Raw genomic sequence first — 19,613 nt, 5'->3', positions numbered from 1 at the left:
AGAATAACATTAGGTACAATGATATACCCTAAAATTAATTTTAAATAGATATTGATTTTTATATCATGTATCAACAAGCGAGTATTATTATTCAGTAATAATTCGCCGTTTGCGTATACACAATCTTAGTCTAGAGTTGGCCAATGTTTATTCGGACAGATATCTAGAATAATAATAACTTATTAATCACGGATTCCTCATTTATGAACCATGGTTCCATTGGTTGAATGGAAACACGTATACCATTCAACCAATGGAATCATCCAAACAAAAGATCTTTATTATAAGAAACAAGAGAAATAAATTGTTCCATGATTGGTTTGAATTTAAAGTGGCATTCATGAAAACTCCTTAGGTAATTAAAAGCTATAACTACAAACATTTTGAATATTAATTATTAGAGGAATGGACCATCCATAGCGCTTATCACGTTGTTAACTCCGACACCAGTGATAGCTATCTCCCATGCCCATGTTTAACAACATAATAATATAAAATGTTATATTTTTTACAGATTGTACAGAAAACAATATTTAGCGGTAATGGTAGCTGGAACCTGGTTGTTTTCATTCGGAGCTCTCATTGCAACATGGCTTGAGAAATGGGGTCGGTTTGGACTAGACCCGTCAATTGGATCTTGCACCATTTTGCCTGACCAAAACCATCGTTCGCCGAAAGAATTTCTTTTTGTTGGTGCATTTATGTTACCATGCTTAGCAATTATCATCTGTTACGCCAGAATCTTTTGTATTGTGAGAGAGGCAGCTAAAAGATCGCGAGCCCCTTGCAGAACAAGACCACGACCAGGCCTAGAAGATTCCGCAGTAGGCTCAGCTTCGACAGCTCTAGAACGGTCGCCTGGTCCAGAAAATGGTGTAAACCATAGCAGTGCGCCAAGAAAAGCCCTTCTAGCTCCTCCTGTGACTCATTACCCACCAACTCCAGCACCTGAAAGATCTTCATCTTCTGGAGTGGATACTCTTGACGGTCACGATGATGAATGCGCCCTTGACGGGAAACCTCGTACTCCCAGCGGAGGGGAAACAGCAAAAAGACTACGACAAGCAGCGGTAGTTTTGAGGCGTTCTCCAGCCCCTTCGCGAGCACCCAGACTAACACCGAAAGACAGGAAATTATTAAAAATGATTATGGCTATAATGCTATCATTTTGGGTCTGCTATCTGCCGATTACACTTACGAAAATATTCCGTGAATTCACATCACACCCCGCAGCAAACATAGCGGGCTATATCTTGATATATTTGACGACGTGCATCAATCCAATAATATATGTGGTGATGTCGAGCGAGTACCGGCAGGCTTATAAGAACCTGTTGATGTGTCGGCGAAGAGCGTGACAATCGCCTGGCGATGGCGTCTCTGAGAAACGCCCGCCATAACTCCTGAATCTCTCACAAATTCCGTGTGTTATTATTACAATATGTAATCTCACTTACCAAACTTGCATGTTTACATAGTAAACAAGTAAAATGTTTGCTGTAGTATTTAAGTGTGTGAATGTTGTCTTTCCGAGTTAATTTGTTTTGCGAGCCGTCCGTGATTGTGCTGAACTCTAAATGTTTATTACAAATTAATATAGAGACACAATGATAGCAGACGAATTGTATTGTAATTTATGCGTCATAATTTATTCAGATAACTTAATGAGATAAGAATTAATATAACAATAAACTATGTATAAATTATAACAATTACTGCAAACAAAATACCTATGCTTAGAAGCATTTTGTCTATTATTGTTGTTAAATTTTATACATTCCTTTAATTTTATAAAAAAATTAGAATAGGCTTATTTAAATTACGATTAATAGAACTGTAAGTAATTTTAATATGTAGCAATAACTTTTGTAACAGTGGTTATAACAGCTCCAACTAGTAATCAAAAATCTGAGTCATTAAAGGAAACATTCTAGGAAAGAATCACTGCATTTATGTTTACAAAACTCATTTGTAATGGAATTACTGTGGATGAATGACGTGTGAAGTGAAACAAAATGGCACAAAGTGATCATGCTTATGTTAATTTGAGTGCAGAAAATCCGTTCGAGACAGATTTGGGTGCGCTGCAGCTGTTTAAGGACTATCCAGACGGATTGCTGGGGTTTGCATTTGCGTGTTGCATTTTGTTCATGTTGGTTGGAATACCCGGGAATCTCATCACCATCATCGCATTGGCGCGCTATGAAAAGGTAAGATTTTTGATTCTATTATAAATTAAAATAACATTTAATCACCTCTTAATAAAGTTATCAATTGCTTACGAATGATTTACTTGTTAGGATATGGTAACATAAATATTAAAGTATAGTTCAAGGAAATTGAGTTTTTCGGATTAATTATGCTCTTAATATTTTGTCTTTACGTGTTCATCATGTGTGTAGGTCCCTTAAATATAGTTTAACAATAATTGTAATAACAGGTCAGCAGATACAATGTACAGTCAAAATTTTGTGAAAATATAAGTATGTTGATGTATTGAAGGCTGAAGTTTGCACAAAGCATTGCTATCGTAATTTTACGACTGTGATATCTTCACAGAACTATTTATTATCTTAAATTAAATATATATTATAGCATACCGACCTTAAGTATCTACTATCTACCAGTGGGAGGCTCCTTTGCACAGGATGCCAGCTAGAATATGGGTACCACGACGGTGCCTTTTTCTTAGCAGTAAACATTACTGTGTTTCAGTCTGAAGGGCGAAGTAGCCTGTGAAATTACAGGACAAATGAGACTTAACATGTTGTCTCAATGTGACGAGCGCAAATGCAGTGCTCAGAATGTTTGGGTTGTTCAAGAATCCTGACGGGCACTGCATTTTAATGTGCAGTACTTATCAATTACCATCAGCTGAATGTCCTGCTCGTGTCGTCCCTTATTTTCATTAAAAAAAAAGATAATGTTACGCTGTGTGTATAAATACGTATAACAGCGAAAAACAAATGGAATATCGTATTGTTATAAAGCTATTGTATCTATCTTAAGGTATCTACAACTGAACGGCGTCACGTTGTGTCGGAAAGTCATGACGTTAGCAGACGTCAGCGCTATATACAACGATCTTTAACAAATTATTTGATAGTGTAATTATTTGATCATCTGTAAGTACTATCGAATCATGTATATTTTGTAATTAATTAATTTAACATCATTACAAAATTGCATCAATCTATTAAATTATTATTACTGTGATCATAATTTATTACAGTGTCGATATTTTTTAATTCCTGCACGGGATTTACATAATGACGCCTACGTAACATTTGCGATAATATGCTCGTCCTGTTGGAATAGATTCCTCATACATTATAATATTTACTCAGAAATAGGTACAAATATATGATAAAGAATATTCTTTTCAATTGACTTAATTCTTTTGGCATAAACAATGAGTTTAAGGTCTTAAGATTGATGCATCCAATATACGATAATTTATATTTATACAATTAATTCTTTATTACTTAAACACGTTCACACACTCATATATTGGATTAGCAATTTAAAACACCATTTTTTTTCCACAACGGCGCCTATTTCTGCCGTGAAGCAGTAATGTGCTAGCATTACTGTGTTTCGGTCTGAAGGGCGCCCTAGCTAGTGAAATTACTGGGAAAATGAGACTTAACATCTTATGTCTCAAGGTGACGAGAGCAAATGTGGTGCCGCTCAGAATTTTTGAGTTTTTCAAGAATACTGAGCGGCACTTCATTTTTATGGGTAGGGCGTATCAATTACCATCAGCTGAACGTCCTGCTCTCTGTCTCGTCCTTTATTTTCATAAAAAAAAACCCTCTTCATTAAACTTACTTTTTCTAAACGAATTAATAATATGTTTCAATCACGTATATATTCGCGGAGTATTTGGCTAGTAATAACATTGGTCTGACGCGGATATTGTATTTAATCTTTCCTGTTTGTAGTTTACTTTATAACAATGTATGCGTGTTTTGTAAGATTTTCGTGTATATTAAACTTATTCCTAGTTAAAAATAAATTCTAAGTATTAGACATTTAGACCAATTAAGTAACGGCAACTTTTTGAAACACCAAGATAGTTTATACCAGTGGGAGGCTCCTTTGCGCAGGAAGACGGCTAGATTATGGATTCCACAGCTTCGCCTATTTCTGCTGTGAAGTAGTAATGTATAAACATTACTGTGTTTGGGTCTGAAGGGCGCCGTAGCTAGTGAATTACTGGGAAAATGAGACTTAACATCTTATGTCTCAAGGTGACGAGAGCAAATGTGGTGCCGCTCAGAATTTTTGAGTTTTTCAAGAATACTGAGCGGCACTTCATTGTTATGGGCAGGGCGTATCAATTACCATCCGCTGAACGTCCTGCTCGCCTCGTTCCTTATTTTCATTAAAAAAAAAGTTTGGAAATACTAGTCTTAATATACCGGGTGTAACCAGACTACCTCTGAAAAAAGCGTGTCTATGACTGAATCGGGCAGATATTTTTTTTAAAGTTTATTGCTTAGATTAAAGATTGGTAACCGCTGCGCTCCAACTAGATAGCGTACTACCTAAGCTATTTACTAAAACATTGTAAGATGAGGAGAATTTACGCACTTTTATCTTTGAAACGAATAGACACTTTATCAATGTCCACTCAAGGCATCTCGTATCTTGTCCCGTCTTTGATCAAGGAGTTTAGGAAGCGTTAAATTGGCTGCAATGCTCTTTCCCTTTAACCCTGCCGAGGCCCAAGTAAGACTAGCAATTATTGTTGCTATATCCAAACATTTGTAGAGAATAAATGTAGTCATTCAGACTAGCATAACTATTAGCGAAGTGTGATTTTTAATTTGAAACCGTGCCATGTATTTTAAAGAGTCAAATATATCTGAAAATATATTTATGCTTTCATAGCAATTACGCAAGAAAAAAGGAATAGTTTGTTAATAATGTTAGTACGCTCTGTTTAATACATAATCTTCTTCGACGGATTACTCATGACTGAGCAGTCTATGTCACGTCGAACGACGAACGATTTTACGCCAGTTATCCCTGGCTGTTGCTTCTCTGGCACATATGTTGAGGGAAGTGTTGGTGAGGGCTTTGATCTGGTCTATCCAGCGCATAGAGTAGCGTCCTCTTGACCTACTGCCGTTGACCCTTCCCTGAACAACAAGTCTCTTTATGGCAAGCTCTCCGCGTCGCGTGACATGTCCGAAGTATCTGAGGATACGCGCTCCGACTATAGATGAAAACTTTTCTTTCACCGTTCTTCAAGTATCGAGACATCTGTGCGGCGTTGTGTTCAAGATATTCGTAACATTCGTCTCCAACACCACATTTCTAGAGCGTCAATCCTTTGTATCTCTCGTTCTTTGATTGTCCATGTTTCGCCACCATATAGTAGTATGGGAAAAATGTCTTGAAATCTCACTAAATGGACTTTAGTTGCTTTGGTGATATTCCTGTCCAGCCATATCCTCGTCAACTTCTGCAATTATACATGATAGTTTGAACCATAAATATTATTTTGTCAGAAATCTTTGACTTATACTACTTAATTAACAATATACGGTGTGTATCGTCTTATTTTGTTACCGTCTTTATGAACGGCGATCTAATGCTGAAGAATCGGATTAGAAAGCAAAAAATACAAGTGAGAGTCAGAAGCGGCGGAGTTCGTTAAATTGTTAATGGCGGACGCGCGGTAATGTCATTGAGCGCTGTAGTTGCCGACAACTTCGTGCGCGACCGTCCCATGGGGTAACAGACGGTGGCGGGGCGGGGTACTAAGTCAGCGGGTAGCGCGTGATGTTGCGGGGAATGGCGCGTGAGAATGCCGTAGCCGGCTACCCCCAGACTACGGCTACTCCAGTTACTGCTACGCTATTTCGTAACCGGTTATATTTTTTCTACGAAACCTGGTTTAAAGAATTAAACGTAATTGAACATTCTTTCTGGTTTGCTCTGTATTCTCAGTTTTTCTCATTAAAAAACAGTAATGATTTTATGATGATGATTTTAATTTGACTAAATTTGAAACTTCTTAAATAGAAACAGTTCACACATTTCTATAACAATGGACAATATTCTTCTTATTATTTGCGGTCGTAATATTGTTTTTCATTCTAACCTTCGGACCAACAATCATAATACATAATATTATTATAATATGAACGAGTGTTTTCCTAGCACCTGCGTTACTTTACGTCATCTTCGAAGAATATTTCATAGAATGACGCGGAAGGTTTTCACAGCTGATGACTAGGACATGTGATAAAATATAATTATTATTGAATGGAACGGTTGTTAGGAATTCTGCTGGAAGTTTTACTTGTTAAATTCCTTTTACATCAAAAACATATTACTTTTGACATCACTAAAACTATTCAAAATATCAATCAAATCAAATCAAATCAAAATCAGTTTATTCACGTAGGTCACGGAAATGACACTTATGAATGTCAAAAAACAATATTTTTCTTATTCAATCTACCGCTACTTCGTAAAGGGTTGAGCTAATGAGAAGAAGTAGCAAGAAACTCATTGCCACTCTTTTATATCAAGATTTACAGATCATTTCAATTACAATATAATATGTAAAATATAAAATAATGCAACAAACATACTCAAACGTCAAATAGTCAATGTCTTACACGAGGAAGTCAAAAAAGTAAATGTGAATAATTACAAATGTTATTGAGTACAGTAGCTGCATCACCCACATACACCATAAATCAATAAAGGTATTCTGTGAACATTTTATAAGCGATTATAAATAAATAAACATGTAGTATGGATACAATAGGATGTGACATCACTTATTGAAAGTCAAAAACGACCACCCATTTTTAAAAAGAATGCCTGAGACCTGTAAAGAACGGGCGCAGCAAACTCACCGGGCTTTTTTTCCATCATAAAATATGTTTACAAAGAAATATTGTACAATTAAACTTATTATTTAAAAGCCTGAGAGCGGTCACTCCAACCCCAATCTGTGGTATCATTAAGAAAGTTATTTATGTTATAGTAAAATTTACCACACAAACGTTTTTTAACAATTCTTTTGAATATCGTAAGATCTATCTATCGTATCGTTGTAGAAGCATATACATCGCCCCACAAAAGACTTACTAACTCGACGAGGAGAGAGAAGATGACTTCACAAACCACGTGCAGTTTTTATGTTACTCTAGATGCTTTATACCAATTTCATACTTATGATAATTTTTAGTTTTTATAGGAATACTAGTGAACCCGACAGACGTTGTCCTGTACACACGTCTGAAATTTGAAAAAGGAGAATTATATAACATGGACGGAATTGAGAATCTAAACCAATCACAAATTCACTGAAACAAACAAAAAAATCATCAAATTCAGTCCAGCCGTTTAGGAGGTAGTTCAATTGTGAATCTAAACCATCCTCGAATCCACCTGAAGACACACAGAAAGTTTCATCAAAATCGGTCCAGCCGTCTAAGAGGAGTTCAGTGACATACACACGCACACAAGAAATATATATATTCATTATTATTATTTTTGCATTAAGATACTAACAATTTATAAAGATAATTGTTTGGGTTTGATATCTAGATAAAAAGCTAAATTAAATTTGTAACCAAAATCTATGAACGATACGGGACTCGAACTCGAAACCTCTCGGGTTCCGTGCGAGTAATTTAATCAATCCCAGAAATGAGAGATATCAATTTAAAAATAACGAATTGCTTAAAAAAGCTAATTAATTTCAACAACTTGCAGGTTATCCCTAAAGAGACAAAATACTTTTTGTTTTTTAAATGCTGGTTAATTGTAATTCGATACAAAAAAAATGTACAAGTACGAGTCAGGAATGCGTATTGTGCTTAAGAAATAAAAGCACCAAAAAACATAAAAAAAAGTAGTGGAACCTTCTATGTACACTTTGCTTTAAATATTTTTCACTCTCAATCAATCAGTCAGGTTTCCCATCCCAATATTTATACGACTAATGATATACACAAATAAAATTTGAAAAACAACAAAATTTTATGAACGATGCGGGACTCGAACCCACGACCTCCGGCGTTCCGAGCCGGTGCTTTGACCAACTGAGCTAACCGTTCGAGTGACGTCTCGCTATAAAATCTTGTATGCTTTGTTCAACTCTCAGGTTGTGACTTCATCTACAGGATCTACTTTACAGTTGATAACCTGCTCAACCCCAATATTTGCATATTAGAAAATTGACATGAGATGTCGCTCTTGTAAATCTAAACAATTTGTTATATATATTTACTTTACTTTTCAGTTGAACACCGGCACGGAACGCTGGAGGTCGTGTCACAACTTGAGAGTTGAACAAAGCATACAAGATTTTAAAACGAGGCGGTACTCGAACGTTTAGCTCAGTTGGTTAGAGCACCGGCACGGAACGCCGGAGGTCGTGGGTTCGAGTCCCGCATCGTTCATAAAAATTTGTTGTTTTTCAAATTTTATTTGTGTATTAATCCTAGAAGTGAGGGTTATCACTTTAAAAACATAACAAATTAACTAATGACATAATCGGATTTTTCCCTTTGCTCTTGTTGGACAAATTTGACTCGACAAATTTAATGTTTCTTTTTTTCTCTACGGCAATAGGATGTTTTTGAGTTACTTGTGTGTATATCAAACATATGTACCCAATACAAAACAAAATAATATTAAATAACTCGATTTGCTAATGATCAGACATATTGAAATAATATCATTAAAAAATAATACTTTTAAATTAAATTGAAGCTAATGATTACTACTTTAAATTAACAAATTAGAAGATTTTCTATTGTAAACATTATTTAATTGTCAATTAGGAACATGCCATGCAATTATTAATTCCACCTTCGCACGACACGCCACAAATTAGGATATCTTCCCCACCATCTGGATGTGTGGCGGTCCTCCACAGTGCGATTTTCAAGGAGCTTTCTTCCAAAAATCTGTGAGAAGGTGTGTGTGTGTGAATGAGCTTCTTTGTGCGGTGTTTCCGGGACGAATTTTTTTTTATGAAAATAAGGGACGAGACGAGCAGGACGTTCATCTGATGGTAATTGATACGCCCAACCCAATACAATGTAGTGCCGCTCAGGATTCTTGAAAAACCCAATAATTCTGAGCGGTACTACAATTGCGCTCGTCACCTTGAGACATAAGAAGTTAAGTCTCCTTTTCCCAGTAATCTCACTAGCTACGGCGCCCTTGAGACCGGAACACAGTAATGTTTTTCATTACATTACTCCTTCACGGCAGAAATAGGCGCCGTTGTGGTACCCATAATCTAGTCGGCTTCCTGTGCAAAGGAGCCTCCCACTGGTAAGATAAGTCATGGGTTTGTCATTTGAAGGTCAAAATAAGCGCGTTTACCTTCCTTAAAGGCCGGCAACGCTCCTGTAATTTCTCTGGAGTTGCAAGAGAGTGTAGGCGGCGGTGATCACTTAACACCAGATGACCCGTACGCTCGTTTGTCATCCTTTTCCATAAAGAAAAATTTGAGACGTTAGGAATAAAGCTGAATTTATGTTGAATATGAACGAACACATTATTATTCGCAGCTGTTCCAAAGAAACTGTTGACTACAAAGTACTTGCTTCTACCCGCGACTTTGTCCGCGTTAAATTCGTATCATACTTCATTGGAAACTATATATCGACAGAGAAACTATCCAATGCAATTATTGCCATATAGTTAAAAGTGAAAGCGTAACAGACAAACAAACAAATTCTCATTTACATTAATAATATTATTAGATAAGATAGTATTGTGTTTGTTATGTTTTGTAGAACGGTGCGGAAGTGGTTTTATCTAATAGTTTTTACAACATACAATATATATTTGGAATATGTTCATGTGGTTTCTAAATAATAAATGCCTTTTATGCCTTTTTATTAACTGTAAAGTAGATCCTGTAGATGAAGCCACAACCTGAGAGTTGAACAAAGCATACATGATTGAATGACGGTACGTCACTCGAACGGTTAGCTCAGTTGGAAGAGCACTCGAACTGAACGCGAAAGGTCGTGGGTTCGAGTCCCGCATAGTTCATAAAATATTGTTTTCAAACTTTATTTGTGTATTAATCCATAATCCTAGAAGTGAGGTTTATCACTTTAAAAATATATCAAATTGTTGACACATATGAATACCCCTCTGTCAATAATACAAGCGTGGTTGATGTGTATGTATGTTTGTATGTATCTCTTACAGAATCATTGCCATTAAGTATTCAGCTCATAACACAAGGAGCAGGAGGTATAATTTCACTATCTTATCTGATAATAAAATATTATGATTTCACGAAAGGTTCTTTATAAGCCTGGGCTATATTTACTGTCATGTTTGATCATGTCAAGGTATCTAACTGACTCGGTTTATTTTGCATTCTTGTTAGATGAATTAATTTTCACATATAAGGACATATCATGTGCTTAAAGACATTGTAAGCACACTTTTCTCCTTACGGCCGTTCCCAATATTCAGTCTATCTCCGGTTGTGGCCTACTTGAGACAAAAATCGTAACTATCGTTGACTTTTCTGTTCCTGTTTGACGATAACTCACCTTATCCTAACACTCTGTCTGTCAATGGGAGGACTTATAGCTTACCAGCGATAGAAGTTTGTATGGAAATTGCAATTCACGCGTCCCAATATAAGGCGATAAGAATGACTTATCGGGTATATTGAGACAGCTTCAGATTATTGACAGCTAATTACTGACAGTAGAAGGTAGTAATTTATCTCTATCTGTAGTTAGTATATTGGGAACGGCCATTAGTCGTGTGTCAACTGTCACTGTCCGAATCGGATTCTAAATTCAAAATACGTAATCTGAACTGAATAAATGTTTTATATTGCTGCTTATTCACTAAGAATGTTTAAAAGAACTAGAGTTAATGCGGCAATGTATAGATATAGTAGTCATATCTTATAATGGTGTAGTTTGTGGCATGTTCCATATTTTGGCTTTGTTTTTATATGATGTTATTTATCTATATGTGTAGAACGTCCTTTTTTTATGAGATAAAGTAACACAATACGTTTACCTGTAGGTAAGAGATAAGCTCTGTTTAAGTTACAATTACCCGTTACCGTTAACCCGTTATTGATTGAACCTAAAATCTTAGTGGGATCGCAATTACACTCGTCCGCTATATAAGCTACGGCGCCCGTTCAAAGCGAAAACAGTACTGTTTGCACATTACTTTCTGTTATAAATATTTTTATATGGAATTGTAAGACCCCATACCCTCTCCCTCTTTCAAAACCAGGAGAGCTGCGGGCCTTTTAGACACGTGTATCATATATATATATGCCCTATAAATTAGTGCAGCCAATATACTATCATCCACCTTTTGTATATTAATTAGCCTATAGTCTGTTTCTGTATAATCTTTTTTCTCAGAGCGCCATTTTTCCCGAAGCTAAACTACCTTAGCTTCGGGAAAAATGGCGCTCGATTAAAGCACTAGCTTTAATCGACATCAAACAACGTTTTTTTGAGAAAATTTGAGTAAATCCATGATTTTTATGACTTTAAAGTAAATTACTTTACCATGTCCTTCTCAACAACTGTTAGCTATGTCCTCTTTAACTCTGTGTGAAATTTCACTGTTTCTTATATTAACTCCTTACTCTTTAGGTCTCCTTTCTACCGCATTTATTATTCATTCATTCTATATCTGCACATCGCAGAGATGAAAACCAGATAAGACTTTTTGACTCAGCATAAATACTTTCTTTTTTACTCTCCTTTCAATGTCACTTATACATCTCTCGTAAACAGAACTTTCGAAATTTACAAACTCTCAGCGTCGGTGAGAACACAACATTATCAAATATTATGAAATGTAAAATTGATTATTAAGACAATATTAAGTCAAAGACTCAACACAAAGTCTAAATCAATATGTCTGCGATAGTTTTAATTAGATGTTATTATATTATTACATACTTGTATTGATAACTCTCAATGTCAAAGAGCAAACATCGAAGACATTACTATTAACAAAATATTAACAACAGCAGAAAGATTTTACACCACAATTGAAAGAATCAAAGTACTAGGTAAAATGTTACTTAAAAATTATAAGTAATCCGAAAAAATAAAGGCAAATTTATTATTTGTAATAACATATACATGCATTTTTTTTATGAAAATAAGGGACGAGACGAGCAGGACGTTCAGCTGATGGTAATTGATACACCCTGCCATTATATTTGCCCAGTAATTTCACTAGCTACGGCGCCCTTCAGACCGAAACACAATAATGTTTACACGTTACTGCCTCAAGGTAGAAATAGGCGCCGTTGTGGTTACCATCCATAATCTAGCCGGCATCCTGTGCAAAGGAGCCTCCCACATTTAACTAAGTATATTTTCTATGCGTGGCGTTTTGAGGATGTTACGATGGCTGTCATAGAAAAAGCGCGGTGACGCTTTTGTGATCACAACTTCAATCATTTTGATTTATCATCGTTACTCGCAGCCTTATTGATCCTCCAAAGCGACTAGGTGTAAGCGGTGTACGACCCTGTTGCGTAGGGTCTGGGCTAGCCCCGATGGTGTTCTGAGGGCATTTTCGCACAGGTTCAATTGTCAGTACCTGAACAACTGCTGTATGCTACACGTGCTGACAAGTCGATCCTGTCCTAGGTTAGGAAGGTTTAGATTTTAAGATATCTTGTACTAACAGTAGGTTTTAAGTTACTTTAACACATAATGATCCTTTTTTGGTCAAAATAAAAAATTTATTCTTATTATTATTATTCATCACAAATTTGCGGAAATTTTTCCCCAAAAAAGGATCAAGTTGAATGACATTTTCTGTTATATTTACATTTATCTCAAGAATTTTATTGTAAAACCTGTTTATCTAGGATTAAAATTATTCTAATAATTGCCGTGCTATTTCAGATACGCAACGCAACAGCGATATTCATTATAAGCTTATCCTTCTCCGATCTTCTTCTTTGCTGCTTCAACCTGCCCCTCTCTGCGTCTACGTTTATCCATCGTTCTTGGGTCCACGGGCGATTCCTCTGCAGGCTGTTTCCTCTGATGAGGTACGCTCTCGTGGCAACCTCACTCTTCACTGTTATGGCTATCACTATGAACAGATATGTGATCATCGCACACCCAAGGCTTTATCCGAGGTAAGTTTGATGAATAGTAGTTACTAGCTTTATGCAGTTTTTTAAGTCGAATATATTACTCGTATCGATGGCAGCAAAGTAGAAATGGACATATACAAGATCGATCGAAGATAAACAATAGGAGCCATTGTGACAGTTATGGATAGGTTAACATTAAATTTTCTATATTGCATTAAAATAAACTGCCAAAGCTTCTAAAGGCCGTTCCCAATTTACTATCTACAGATAAATTACTACCTTCTACTGTCAGTAATTAGCTGTCAATAATCTGAAGCTGTCCCAATATACCCGATAAGTCATTCTTATCGCCTTATATTGGGACGCGTGAATTGCAATTTCCATACAAACTTTATATCGCTGGTAGGCTATACGTCGTCCCATTGACAGAAAGCGTGTACGGACGGAAAAGCCATTGATATTTACGATTTTTATCTCAAGTAAGAGATAGACTGAATATTGGGAACGGCCGTAAGTAAAGGTGGACAATATTTTATTTACACCCATGCATTAAATCCTCTATTAAAGATTCTTAAACAGTTAGCTTATTACCAACATTAAAACACCCAATGTCCTAATAACCATTACATCATCCAAACGAGTGTTGGAATGAAATGCAGTACAACATTATATCATCCGTTTTCATAATAACACTCCTTTGGGTGATATTATGCGTACTAGGACTGGCTTTTTAAATGTTAGCAGTAAGCTAACTGTTTCAGAATCTTTTTTAGAGGATTCATATTACATATTAAGGTCTAGATAAAGTCTTGTATGCAACTATTGATACTTAGGTATTGAATTGAAAAAAGTGATAAACCTACATTCGTGTTTTGATACCTAACCTTATTACACAACAGTCGCATAAATAACTAATATTATCTACAGTACATCTAACGCGCTTACATCACGTCCTTTAATTATGTCGTTTTCTTCCAATTATTGATGGTCGTTACAGCTATCTACAACTGTAATTGAAATTATTGTTTTATATATTACTATAAAGTGCTTTTTTGTGAGTTTTTTTGTAGACCTACACAACCATCACAATTATTAAACGAATTTTGCCCAATTTTAACAGAAACAATTATCTAATCTTAGAAATTTAAAAATAGTATATCTTATATCTTTAAACGAGCAATTCTTGTATATATATATAATCTGAATCTCGGAAACGGCTCCAACGATTTTCATAAAATTAAGTATGCAGGGGATTTCGGGGGTGATAAATCGATCTAGCTAGGTTTCAATTTAAAAAAAATGGTTTTATCCATGTTTGAATCAGAAACAGATACAATAACATTAGAATACAAAGGTAAATTTCGCCACTATATACAAGACTATTATAGCTCAGATGGGACATTGGGTGATCCGGAAAGCAGAAGACCCCGGTTCGAATCCAGAAGTCCTATTAGTTTTTTTTTGTTCAAGTTTTGTACATTCTTAAAAATCCGAGCAAGGCTCGGTCGTCCGGATATTATGAATAAATTATTATAGCTGGATTTGGTATAAATTACAAAGAAATCACATTCACCACGTTTATAATAGGCTCACATTTTATGTGAGGTTTATGAAAATTTGTATGCACTCTATTGTTAGAGGTTTGTTTTCTCTGTATCAAAGTAATATTCAAATTGTTATCTTTACCAAATTGTTTGTCCCGTCGAATAATTTATTTCTTTTGTGATAGACTGATTTGCAATAGTTTTGGTTTAAAAATATAGACTAAAATTATGTCTATTAATATTTAATAATTAATTATATAACGCAGCAATATTTTTGCAGGATGTACAAACAAGGAAACATAACGTTGATGCTTGCAGCAATTTGGTTGGCGTCTTTCGGAGTATTAATAGCGACCTGGTTCGACAAATGGGGTCGCTTTGGTTTGGACGTAGATATTGGTTCCTGTTCTATAATACTAGATAAAAACGGACGCTCGCCTAAAAAAATACTCTTTATGACTGCCTTTCTACTTCCCAGCATCTCAATACTCGTATGTTACACCAGAATCTTTTTCATCGTGAGGAAAACTACAAAAAATTCTGGCAATTCAAAGAAAACTGGTATTCATAATGCAATAGCTAGTATTTCATCCGTTGATTCTTCGGATGGTTTATCGTCCGTTAAAGTTTCTGGGCGGGAAAGTAGCAGAGATAATATTGATTCTCAATATGACGATGATGACTTTAGCAGAAACAAAAATACAACATTCCAAATTCAAACTAAGGAAGATAAATTGACAGTGAACCAGGCAATCAAACATCAACCTTCACGCCTCAGAAGAACAGCGTTGAGGAAATCTATGGCACTCCTGAAATTATCACTACCAACACGAAAGGATAAAAGGCTCGGAACTATGATCATCGCCATTATAATATCTTTTTGTATGTGTCATTTACCAATTACAATAACGAAGATGGCTAGAGAAATAACACCCTTACCTGCATTGAATATTGCTTCATATCTTTTATTATATTTATCATCATGTATCAATCCAGTTATATATGTAGCTATGTCAAAAGAAACTAGGAAAGCATATATGCATCTTTTTAAATCTCGACGGAAATAAATATTTATTTCCGTTAAGTATGCAAAATTATTCCATTTAGGATAGGTGCGTTAATTGGAAATATAGGAATTGGAATTTCATTACGTGCGGTAACAGGATTTGCAAATTAACTATTTTACAATAAACGGAACGTCGCTGTGCGATCAAGTAATAAAACAATTGTGTTTTTCATGTGCCATCGACATGAATAATATTGATATTACTAGAATATTTAGGATAATTTTAAATTATTATTTAATATGCATACTCTAGAAACACGTTTACATAAATATCTATTTTGTAACATTAAAGGTAGATATAAAGGGTGTTGAAGAGCCAATGACAAGTATAATATATACTTTGCATTTATTTGTTGATATGACATTGAAATATTATTTTACTAACATTTGTTAATAAGTTGTCAAAATAACAAATAATTTTGTATGTCTGTAGTTGTATACGAATAATATAATTAGGTATATCTTGTGATAGATTGATATTTATCCTATACGTGGTAATTAAAATAACTTTAATATATTTAATAGAGTCCTAAATTGAATGTATGTATTGTTTTAAATATTTTGGAGGTGATGGAATCACGTGTATAGTATGCAATAATAATTAGTAAATATGTAACATTCATTGTTACAGAAAAACTATTTTAAGTATGTATATAAAATACGTCAAACACTCGCTGCCTGCGGCTTCATAAAATATCGTTGTAATAATGTTCATAAATATGGGTTGGGATACTTGTATCCCAACCCATAAAAAATAAGAAAATTTGTGTTTATACAATAAGTAAGAAAATGTGGGCTCTTTTTTTGTTAGTGGCCTTTAAAAAAGGCACTTACAGCATTTATTTTGATATCTCGGGCAACTAGTGTTTGATATATAATTATGTTATAAAAAATATATAGATTTAACTACGACGTCATACCGTAAATGAATAAAACAAAGTTTCGAATCTGATCTCATCATAAAATGATTGATGGTAATTTAAACTACTTTTTGAATATTTAAAAAGCATATAATTTTAACATTAATTTAATTTCTTTGTAGTACCATTGTAGTCTATATACCCACGAATAAATGGAAAGTCGTATTTTGTGTTCGGTTATACTGCTAAAAGTACTGAAGCGTTCGGAATGAAACTTATACAATAAGATGCATCGTGTTTCGGAGATGGTTTTAGTATATAATATTTTGGTGGTTACTTATCTGGAACATATATTTTTTTGACATAAAAATACCAATATTATATAAGCAATACCACGGACTAGTAAAAAAATAAGGACTCCGTGTCACCTTACATAACAGTGTAGCACCAAAACAAGCCGATTAACGTGTAAATACAACAGCCCCACGCACACACTTACACTACTACAGGCCGATAGGCGGCCATTATGAGAGTTGTCATCGTCTGTGACAGATCAGTTTGCGTCTCAATAAAATATTTTAAAAATGCCGTCGTGCGTTGTGAAAAAGTGTAAAAACGATACTTTACAAGTATTTGTGGCCATATATGATTATTCAAGGGAGAAAAAATAGTGTAATTATTATCCCCCGTAACAGCACACACAGTAGCATAACGGTGCTTCACTTGTTAATATCACGGCGCCGAGTCCTTCTTTTTTTACTCGTCCGTGAAGCAATACATTTATTTTTTCATATCCGTGAACTATACGAATAAGTGATTTTGATTTGATTTGCAAAATTCTGCCGATAACATTTCATTATACATGACAATTCATACAATGAGCGGGCACGGGGTTTTGTTCAGCACTTGTTATATAATAGCTAATCTTCTTTTAAAAGAAAGCTGGACGGTTATGTGGGTCTTCTGGTGTTGCAATGGAGTGTAGCCAGGGATGATCACCTACTGAATCAGATGAAACCAGATGCTCGTTCTCCTTATAAAAAAAAACGATGATTGATGAATGATCACGATTATGATAAATTAAAACTCCTTCATGTCGTGAAGCAGTAATGTGTAAGCATTACTGTGTTTCGGGCTGAAGGGCGCCGTAGCTAGTGAAATTATTGGGCAAATGAGACTTAATATCTTATGTCTCAAGGTGACGAGCGCAGTTATAGTGCCGCTCAGAATTTTTGGGGTTTTTCAAGAATCATGAGCGGCACTGGCAGGGCAGGGCGTATCAATTACCATCGAACGCCCTGCTCGTCTCGTCCCTTATTTTCATAAAAAAAATGTCCTTAACTTTACTTATTTACATTTACGTTATTTAAATATATATACTACAACTTAATGTCAAAATTTAATTCCTTACGTACTAAGTCTCTAATTCAAATTCAAATTCAAATATTTTTATTCAAAATAGGATTTATAATCACTTATTGAACGTCAAAATCTACCACCCATTCAAAAGAGACTGCCTCAGACCTGAGAAGAATGGGCGCAAGAAACTAATGCCCTAACCATTAAGTAAAATTTACTAAACCCACTTTCAACCATACTTTCTAAACTAAAGAATTAAGATGGTCATTTGAGATCTGGTGTTATGATACACACATTTTGATCTTCAATAATATTACATAATTTGATGCTATCATATTTCAATTACCGATTGTCTGTTAGTTCTATCACCTCTTATTTATCTTTCCATTATTACATCAAATGATGCCCAGGTAATTGAATACTTCCTATTAGACAAGCACTACTACTCACGTTTATTGGAAGGTATTCATTTCAAGCTACCCACTAAGCCCAAGTGCTCAGAATAAATAGTAATGAAAACATAGCATAGGAGTTATAAAATTGTTTTTCATCATCGAAATAAAGATGTAAGGACTCACTTAATTAATTTATAATATATATATATATATATAATTTATATATATATATATATATATATATATATATATAAATTACGTGACACGTTATTTGTCCGCAATGGACTCCTAAACTATAATGGGGATTACATCATGGAGTGCAGTTTGGTCCAACTTAAGAGATAGGATAGTTTTTATTTCGATTTGGGAACCAATAACTATTTTTATTTTCAATATTTTTTTATGGACATATTTTCTATGAGAGATTTTAGTGATGCACGGTTTGACAGTTCCGCTGTGACACAATGTCATTATAACAACAGGGAGCTTTTTTTACGAAAAACGAATTTTTTTAAATATTATTGGCAAATTCAGAATAGCAAATACAGAACAACGTCTGTCGGGTCAGGCTCAATCACGCCTAAACCACTGATCGTACCGACATGAAACTAGCACCATTCGATGCCAAATTTATCCTAGATGGTTTATGGCTATTTCCAACGTTCCTTCCTTTTAAAATTCGCTAAGCGAAGCGGGCAGCAACGGTTAGTATATGTATATTTTTTAAAGTTACACTTATTGGTTTTTTATAGTGATAGATTTAATAGTGTAATAAGAATAAAATACACAAACATGACGTGGTGTGAGTACCAATTTTATTTTATACAGTGTGTTCCCGTCAATTTGTCTAAGAATTGTCTAGTGAAATTATTTAAATGCATTTGGTCTCTTAGAAAAATCATTGAACTCGCTGTAAGCCTTGCAAATAATATGATTGTTGTTAATTGAATGTAATTTGTGTGAGAATAAGTGTTAGGCTATCGTAAATACTCGTATTAATAAGTATCTAAGTATAGTGAGAATATAACCAAACCTTTGTACATATTGTAATGTAGTATAAATTTATTTGAATCATATTTTTACAAAGAGGTTAGATTGGCTCATTGTGTAAATAATGTTATGTCCTACGCCGTAATATTTAATAATATCGATTGTATATATTATACGTTTTAGATTAATGATTGGTCTCCGCTACGCTCAAACCAGATGCCGCAGGCGTACTGGCAAAGTCTGACAACTTTTACTACGCCCAAATGGTCGTACTCGAGCCAGTCT

The 19,613-nt window shown here is 34.8% G+C and overlaps 2 protein-coding genes and 1 non-coding gene across 3 annotated transcripts in view; 2 read left to right on the top strand and 1 right to left on the bottom strand.

The window, feature by feature from the left end:
- Nucleotides 1-1,796, top strand: part of LOC126974105 (G-protein coupled receptor moody-like) — a 134,398-nt gene extending 132,602 nt beyond the window's left edge. The window contains exon 5 of the mRNA XM_050821521.1: nt 515-1,796. Within this exon, the coding sequence (XP_050677478.1) occupies nt 515-1,358 (844 nt within the window). The 3' untranslated portion in view covers nt 1,359-1,796. The remainder of the gene's footprint in view (nt 1-514) is intronic.
- A 36-nt stretch (nt 1,797-1,832) lies between these two features.
- On the top strand, nt 1,833-18,541 carry LOC126974110 (G-protein coupled receptor moody-like). The gene is made up of 3 exons (XM_050821528.1): nt 1,833-2,210; nt 12,918-13,156; nt 14,939-18,541. Exons 1-3 carry the CDS (start codon nt 2,016-2,018, stop codon nt 15,723-15,725), a joined length of 1,221 nt encoding a protein of 406 aa, XP_050677485.1. The 5' UTR covers nt 1,833-2,015; the 3' UTR covers nt 15,726-18,541.
- On the bottom strand, nt 8,017-8,090 carry Trnas-gga (transfer RNA serine (anticodon GGA)). The gene has a single exon. It is a non-coding gene; the product is annotated as a tRNA-Ser (tRNA).
- Nucleotides 18,542-19,613: the final 1,072 nt, after the last annotated feature.

This window comes from Leptidea sinapis, chromosome 31 (genome assembly GCF_905404315.1).
Source record: "Leptidea sinapis chromosome 31, ilLepSina1.1, whole genome shotgun sequence".
Taxonomy (NCBI): domain Eukaryota; kingdom Metazoa; phylum Arthropoda; class Insecta; order Lepidoptera; family Pieridae; genus Leptidea; species Leptidea sinapis.
This window is presented reverse-complemented; position numbering and strand designations above follow the sequence as displayed.

What these genes read in the sequence shown, in the direction of transcription:
- LOC126974110 (XM_050821528.1), top strand. Translation starts at nt 2,016, where the DNA reads ATGGCACAAAGTGATCATGCTTATGTTAATTTGAGTGCAGAAAATCCG. An exon ending in CATTGGCGCGCTATGAAAAG is followed by an intron (nt 2,211 to 12,917) that starts GTAAGATTTTTG and finishes GTGCTATTTCAG; the next exon opens with ATACGCAACGCAACAGCGAT. An exon ending in CACCCAAGGCTTTATCCGAG is followed by an intron (nt 13,157 to 14,938) that starts GTAAGTTTGATG and finishes ATATTTTTGCAG; the next exon opens with GATGTACAAACAAGGAAACA.